Here is an 8,646-nt window from a genome sequence, read left to right on the forward strand (position 1 = left end):
AGAGGGAGAGAGAGGGAGAGAGGAGAGAGAGAGGGAGAGAGGGGGAGAGAGAGAACGAGACCCTGCTACCTTGCGTGTGGTAGCATACTCTTGTAACCCTAGAGGCAGGAAAATCAGGCCGAGGTCATTCTTGGCCTCATAACTAGTTGGAGGTCAGCCTAGGCTATAAAGACTTTGTTTTTGTTTTGTTTTGTTTTATAAAGATTCTATTTATTTTATGTATGTGAGTACACTGTAGCTGTCTTCAAACACATCAGAAGAAGGCATCAGATCCCATTGCAGATGGCTGTGAGCCACCATGTGGTTGCTGGGAATTGAACTCAGGACCTCTGGAAAAACAGTAAGTGCTCTTAATCACCGAGCCATCTCTCTAGCCCCCAAAGACTTTGTTTTAATCAAACAACAACAATTAAATATTTTAAATGACAAAATTAAATTAAAAACCCAAAGAACTCATAAGCTTTAAGCTTTTCTTTTTCATGTATTTCTTTTTGAAATAACACTCGTAAAGCACACCAGAGGAGCAGCACTGAATACACTTCTCTTTCTGTCTTTCCTTTCCTTTTTTTAGATCTTGTTTCAGAGCCCAGGAAAATCTTAAACTTGCAACACTTTATCTAGGCCTCCACAAGTGGAACATGACACCTAGTTGTAATATTTCTTCCTTCCCCGAGGAGATGAGTTTGGTTGGTGGTTGTTTTTGGGTTTTTGTTGTTGTTGTTGTGTTGGGGTAAAACTCAGGCTTCCATAATCATTGGCAAGTAATCTATCACTGAACAACATATCCAGACCTAGAGGAAGAGGGAATCTCAGGTGAGAACCTGCCTCCACCAGACTCATCTGTGGGCATGACTGTAGGGGTATTTTCTAAATTGCTAATTGATGCCGGATGGCCTAGACCACTGCAGGCCTGAGCTGTACAGGAAAGGTAACAGAACAAGCCAGGAGAAGCAAGTTAGGAAGCAGCTCTCTTCTAAGGTCTCTGCTTTAGTTTCTGCTTCAGGTTACTCCCTACCTCAGCTTTCCCTGATGAAGTGACCTGTAAACCAAAGAAACTCTTTCCTCCTCAAGTTACTTTTGTATCTTACCACCAAAAAGCATCCTTTCTCAAAAAATAAGGTGGAGCACAATCAGGAAGAATGTGGGTCTACACACACACACACACACACACACATTGTGTGCACACACATTGTGGGCACACAATGTCTAAGTAAGTAAATAAGCCCATCCTATAGAATATCAAAGTCTATGAGGATGCAGGACCTTTATCCAAAGAGCTGGTGACTCAAAAATCTCAAAATGTCATGTAAAACCAGAATGGATCCTACTTCACTGTTTTTAAATGCCTCACATTAAGTTTTTAATACAACCACCTGATTGGTTTTGAGACAAGGTCTTACTCTGTAGCCTGTGCTGGTCTGGAACTCGCTATGTAGCCCACTCTTGCCTCTACCTCCTAATGAATCTCCTATCTCAGCCCCTAAATGCTGGGATTCCTATAAGACACACTGGGTAGTGGTAGAGCACACCTTTAATTCTAGCACGTGGGAAGCAGAGGCTGGCAGATCTCTTAGTCTGAGGCCAGCATGGGCTACTGATTGAGTTCCAAGACAGCCAAGACTACACAGAGAAACTCTGTCTTGAAGAAGAACAACAACAAAAAAACAAAAAACAACTACAAGACACCATGCCTGGCACAATTACCTGCTTTTTCATCTATTCCAGTTAAAGAACTGTAAATACAAGTGACAGATATTGTACCCTCTCTTTAAAATGAAACTAGTAACTATCCTTTGTTAACAAGAGCCACATGCTGTATAACTACCAATTCTCTGTAGCCTAGATGCTGACCCTAAACTACAGCAATCTGAACCTCAGAATGTCATACTATTACATACCACACACTTCCTGCCCTATTCTCTCATGGTCACCTAGTCAGCTCAGCCACTGTCACACTGTTCTAGTTCCTAAACGCATGACTTTGGAGCTGGTATTTTGGTTTATTGTGCTTTCAGAGTCTTTCTCACTTAGCGTCCCGTCTCACAGATGAGAAGTCACAAAGAAGTAAACGAAAGGGCCAGAGAAAGACTCAAATCCTTCCTACTACTCTAGAAATCATACAGTGTTGCCTCATCTTTAAGTTCTTCTATCCATCTACTCTGTAGATAACAGAGTTTATGCGTCCCATATTCCTTCCATCACATTCAATAGTAACTAACTACACACCTGTTGTATCCCTGGCACCAAGGAATTTAGGCACAAATAACAGTCCTTCTGAAACTACTACTGAGTGGAGAGATGGCTCAGTGGATAAGAGCTGACTGCTCTTCCGAAGGTCCTGANTTCAAATCCCAGCAACCACAAGGTGGCTCACAACCACCTATAATGAGATCTGATGCCCTTTTCTGGTGTGTCTAAAGATAGCTACAGTGTTTTGTTATACCTATTTATAATAATAAATAAAATCTTTGGGCCAGAGAAAACAGGGACTGAGCAGGCGGAGCCAGAGCGAGCAGAGATCCTAAAAATTCAATTCCCAACAACCATATGAAGGCTCACAACCATCTGTACAGCTACAGTGTCCTCATATATATAAAATAAATAAATAAATCTTTTTAAAAAAGAAGACGAAGAAGCTCATACTTCTGTAGAAAGACCAGAGATAAACAAAATTTATAAGATGAGAAATTACTGGCGTTTTTTGTTGTTATTGCTGTTTTAAAGATATATTTATTTTTATTTTGTGGACATCAATGCTTTACCTGCATGTACGGTTGTGTGAGAATATCAGATCCCCTGGAACTAGAGTTACAGACATGAGATGCTATGTGGGTGCTGGGAATTGAACCTGGATCCTCTGGTAAAGCAGTCAGTGCTCTTAACTGCTAAGCCACCTCTCCAGCTCCCTTGGTTTTTGTTTTTAAGAGAGTCTCACTCTGTTGGCCTTGAATTCTATAAGGAACTTAAGCTGGTTTCAAACTCACAGTCTTACTGCCCAGGTGCTGAGATTACAGACGTGGGCCACTGTGCCCAGTTCTGAGAAAGTCTTACTACAGGTATGTCTAGGCTCTAAGAGTGTAGAGAAAGAAGGACCTGGTGGAGCTCTCTGTGCTCTGGTATCCTGAAAAGAGTAGGAACTAAGTAGCTTCAATTCATTTCAATAACAAATTATACACAAAGATACCAACTCCCAAGTTCTAGCACCTCACACAATTATCACCACTACTACTCACCAACACGAAACCTGCACAAATTCTTCCCTTAGCCCCATGTTTGCAATCTGTAAAATGGGGGGCATACTACCACCTACCACAAAGAATCACTGTGAGGGTTAAGTGAGGAGAAACAAATTTTAAAAGCTTACTATACTCCTTGACATACACTAAGAAATTTTAGAAACCTTACTCCAGTGAAATCACACCATAAAAGACAACCACCTCCCACAAGTGTTCTCCAGCCTCCACACAAGCACATGTGACTGCACACGCATCCATACACAGTAAATAAATAAATATTTAAAAATTAGTTGATGACAGCAAGTGATATGAGAACATAGGCATTAAAGTTTGAGGCTAAAGTTAGATGTGGTGGCTCACACCTACAATCCCAGCCTTTGAAAGGCTGATCACCATGAACCTGAGTACATGCTGGGCTAAAGAAAAGATCCTGTTTCAAAATCAAATAATAAGCAAAGTGTAAGGCTACACAAAGTAGACTTCTAGGATGCTGATGTGTTTGAGCTAGGCGCTGGCTATCCATGTGTATGTATGTATATATGTATGTAGGTTCTGTTTTGTTTAAAGACTTAACCTTGATCTAGACAGATGGTTCAGTGGATAAGAGCACTCAGGGTGCAAATAAGAAGATCTGAATCTAAATCCCCAGCACCCCTGTCAAAAAACCCACAACAACCATAGCCAGAGATGCCTGTAACTCCAGCAGTGGGAGGATTGTAGGGGTGGAGACCGGCAGAAACCCCCGGGGGTGGGGGCATACAGCCCAATTGAAATAGCTTCAAGTTCAAGTAGACCCCGTCTTAGGAAATAAAGGGTAGAGTAATACAGAAGGACACCAGACATCCTCCTTTGGCTTCTGAACACACACCACAAGCACACACAACCCCCGCCCACACACACACAAGTAATAATGACTAAAAGAAATTAAATCAAACTGTAGCCCCAACCTAACCCACATCTTTTTCTGCTCTGAATATTTCACAACCTCGGGTATTTCTTGATCCTTTGCAACCTTAAACTCCTCTTTTTTCTAATCTTTTCCCAAACCTGGTCCTTCATTCATTCATTCTGGAAAAGGGAAGGCAGTTTACTCAGGGTCAGACACTAAGGAAGTGACTATAGAAACTTGTTCGTCTCCTCTACTATCCTGTGGCTCCTTCAGCCCAACCTGTGTCTTGTTGGAGGCGATAGTATTCAATAGGGTTTGATATACATACATACATACATACATACATACATATATTTAAAAAGCAAACTAAGAAAAACTTCACGACGAATCCTAGATTGGGCATAGGTGACTTAAGTACACAACTACCTTTCTTACAAAGGCACTGGTTACCTTGGTCCCGGTCACCGGCTCGGCTATCTGCTACTCGGTGGAACACCCCCAGCAATCTCACTGTCAAAAGCTAATACTTCACAAGTCCCAATGCACACATCACCCTCGAATATCCATCCTTCCGCGGATCCCGCCGCCTGACTCGGGATACTGGGACACGCCCCCTCGGATACCCATCCGTAGGGTAGTGGGGCTCACACTCCACATCTCCTCCACACCCCATCCTCCACACCAAAGCTCCGCCCTCAGCTCGCAGAGAACCCCCAGACGCGGGTCAGTCTCCACAGAACCGCGAGCTTGTGTCCACCTCCACCTCCAATTCAATTCACAGGCTGGCAGAGCGCCGACCGCCCTACTCTAGTCAGTGGCCTCACCTCTCTTCCAAGAGCTCAGTGGGGACACCACCTCCACCCTCTCGGAAATGAACTCGGCCAAACTGGAGCGAAACAAGGCCGCCCTCACGGTCACGGCCACCACAAGCACCAGGGCCAAGGGAGCCGCCATGATAACTGAGGCGGGCGCGCAGGCAATGCGGAAGAGCCTCAAGACTTGCGCGCCACACTGTAGTACCTCCGTGGAGCGAGTGCCGTGGCTGCTGCTGGAGCACACAGACTTTAGGACTACCATTCCCAGAAAGCCCTGCGGCGAGAGGACGGAAAGTGGGATGTGGCAAACTTTTTGCAAAGGTTTGGACTACGCCTCTGGTCAAGCAAGAGAAGTGAAAAAATATTGTACCTATTTTACTGAGATCGTGAGCAAAATTTAAAGTAATAATTTCACTCGTGTGAATATTTTAATGTTAAAATGTTTACCTTTATATTTTTAAAAAGTGCGACACCCGTATTTACTGGGCGCCAACCATCCTCAAGGCACTATATTGTGTGGTGAGGAAACACTTTGGAGTGGTTAATTATTAGCTTTGCGACCTTCAGCAAGTTATTTAACCGAGGGAAGTCAGAGCAGGAACTCAAGGAAGGAGCTTGAGGCTAAAACCGCGGAAGAACCCTGCTTTTATAGACTTTCTCTTCTGCTCATGCTCAAACAGCTTTCGTGCACAACACCGGCACACCTGCCCAGGGATGCTTCCTCCTCCAACAACAGTGAACTGGGCCCTCTCACATTAATCAATTTTTCAAAATCAAGACAATTTCTCACAGACCAATCTGATGGAGGCAATTTTTCAACTGAGGTTTCCTCTTCCCAAATGACCTTAGATTGTGTGAAGTTGAGAATAATAACCAGGACAAGTACTGCGGCAAATGCTGTGTAAGGATGCACTTTTGCTTTTCTCAGTTCAGGTTGGTAGCTTGAAATTCCTCCAGGTGGGAGTGTGAACAGCTCAGAGATAAGCAAACATAACAAGTCAGGGGTTTGGAGAGCCCGTTGATAAGCGCCAACAGTCATTTATGTATGAAAAGCGCTACATGGGTGCTTAAAAATTAGCTATAATAATTAACTATGCAAGAAATTTTTATATCCTTGAAGAAAATGGAACAGTGCAGCGATTGTATGACCATGGTTAACAAAAAGTATTGAATACTTCAAAATGGGGAGTAGAGGTTTTTGATTTTTCCTAGCACAGTAACGTTTGAAGTCATATGTCAGTTACCCTATGATGACTATACTTGTATACTGTACTGGGTTATCATACTGTACCCCAGTTAAAAAGGAAAAACTGTATTTTTAGAAAAATAAAATAAAATGCATGATTGAGAATATCCATGGGGAAGGGAGGAATGCTGGTGACAGGACAGGGTGTCATTTTAGGTGAGAACGGCAGGATGCCTTCTCATGGTTTCCAAGCAGAGGGGATGGACTCGGAATCAGGAAACAACAAATATAAATGAGAATCAGGAAAGACTGCTGGAGAGAAAGCTCAGCCCTCAAAGGCTAGGCTCACAACCAAAAGGACAAGAGGATCAGCAAAAAACCGAGTGTGGGCCAAGGAAGAGAAGAACATCTCTTGTGGAAGGAGATGCACATGAGAGGCAGGCAGGGGCAAGCGACTGTAGTTAACAATTTGGGGATTATCCAAACTATGTGTCATTGGAAATTTTTATTTTCATTTTGAGTTATTTTGGTTTTTAGACACTGGGACTTTATTATAGCTCAGACAAACCTTGAATTCACTGTGTATCTGAAGATGTCCTTGAAAGCCTGATCCTCCTATCTCTCTCTGCCTTCCCAGCATTGAGATGGCCGGCTTGTGCCACCACACCTGGCCTTTTTTGTTCGTATTCCTGTGTTTTGAGATAGGGTCTTGTCATTTACCCCCTGGCTGACCTAGCAATCTCTATGTGATTTCAAGTGTTTGTTGTTTGTTTTTTTTTTTTAAGATTTATTTATTTTATGTATATGAGTGCTGTTTTCATGCACACCAGAAGAGGGCATCACATTCTGTTACAGATGGTTGTGAGCCACCATGTGGTTGCGGGGACTTGAACTCAGCACTTCTGGAAGAGTAGCCAGTGTTCTCTTTTTTTGTTTTGTTTTTTGTTTTTTGGGTTTTTTTGTTTGTTTTTTGTTTTTCGAGACAGGGTTTCTCTGTGTAGCCCTGGCTGTCCTGGCACTCACTTTGTAGACCAGGCTGGCCTCGAACTCAGAAATCCGCCTGCCTCTGCCTCCCGAGTGCTGGGATTAAAGGCGTGCACCACCACGCCCGGCTGCCAGTGTTCTTAACTACTGAGCCATCTCTCCAGCCCCAGCAATCCTTTTTTTTTTTTTTCTTTTTTTAAAGATATTTTTATTTTTGGTGGCAGAGGTAGGATATGGAGGTCCAAGGAAGTCCTGCCTCTGCCTTTTTTCTGGGATCAGAAGCATGCCCCACTACACCCAGGTGCCACTGGAGAGTTTTAAACAGAGTGATATCAGATATTTTCATTTTGTGGAGTTTTTGAGGGATGGGGGTATTTCATTTGATGCTAGGGATGAAACCCAAGGCCCTGGTGCACGCTAACCACATGCACGGTATTACCTAACTCATTATTCAGGTGCACATTTTTAAAGGATCACTATGTGCCCAAGCCCATTTGGGTGTTAGAGAACAAGTCATGAACAATGACAGCAGGGGGATCACGATGTTCGGAGCATGTAAGAATCAGCTCCAAGGATCATATCTAAGAAGCAAAAGGTAACGAGATCATAAAAGAATAGAGAAGGACACAGGTCTTTGGATCCAAGCCTGATGACATACTCATAACACAAGCGTCTTTGGTCTGTTCGTTTCTCTTCCTAGAATTATAATGTTGGTACATGCATGGTACATGGTATGGTACATGCCTTTATGGAAAGTGGAAGGTGAGGCAGCACCAACTCTATACAAAGTCTGCAAAGACTGGGCACAGTGAGATACTTAGCGCATATCCAGTGCCTGACACACATCAGACACCTGCTGTGTTAGTTACACCCTCTTGGTAAAAATATTTTTAATATATTTTTTTACACAAATGGGTGTTTTGCCTGCATGTGTGTATGTGCACCACATGCTAGAAGTGTCCACAGAGGCCAGAACATGGATCCCCTGGAAATGGAGTTCTGCGTGGGTCACCATTGTGAGTCACCAAGTGGATACTGGGAATCCAACCAGAGTTCTTAACTGCTGAGGCAGCTCTACGAGTCCTACCTACATCATGTTAATAGACAACTTAAAAGTTCTTATAGGGAGAACTGTCTCCGGAGAGAAATATGACCAGCCGTTATGAATGGAAGTAAGAGCAAAACTAATAGTTCCAAATCACGTATCTCTCAGTATCCTTTTAAAAAGGCTTACAAGATCTAAGACTCAGACGAAAACAAGAGTAAGTCTTCTGATGCCTGGTAAAGCATCTGTGTTTTTTTCTATAGCACCAAATACACAGGCAACAAGACAAGGAATAAGCTGGACTCTGGCATTAACTCCCTGGTGAGATGAGAACGAATGTCTGTTCACTCATGAGACAGCACCTGTGACAGAGTGTCTTAGTCAGGGTCTCTATTCCTGCACAAACATCATGACCAAGAAGCAAGTTGGGGAGGAAAGGGTTTATTGGGCTTACACTTCCATGCTGCTGTTCATCACCAAAGGAAGTCAGG

General features: G+C 43.2%; 1 protein-coding gene across 1 annotated transcript in view; it reads right to left on the reverse strand.

Annotated features, from left to right (window-relative positions):
• Window positions 1-5,233, reverse strand: part of Pigu (phosphatidylinositol glycan anchor biosynthesis class U) — an 80,328-nt gene extending 75,095 nt beyond the window's left edge. The window contains exon 1 of the mRNA XM_021181322.1: window positions 4,950-5,233. Within this exon, the coding sequence (XP_021036981.1) occupies window positions 4,950-5,202 (253 nt within the window). The 5' untranslated portion in view covers window positions 5,203-5,233. The remainder of the gene's footprint in view (window positions 1-4,949) is intronic.
• Between the last annotated feature and the right edge of the window lie 3,413 nt (window positions 5,234-8,646).

This window comes from Mus caroli, chromosome 2 (assembly GCF_900094665.2).
Source record: "Mus caroli chromosome 2, CAROLI_EIJ_v1.1, whole genome shotgun sequence".
NCBI classification, from domain to species: Eukaryota; Metazoa; Chordata; class Mammalia; order Rodentia; family Muridae; genus Mus; species Mus caroli.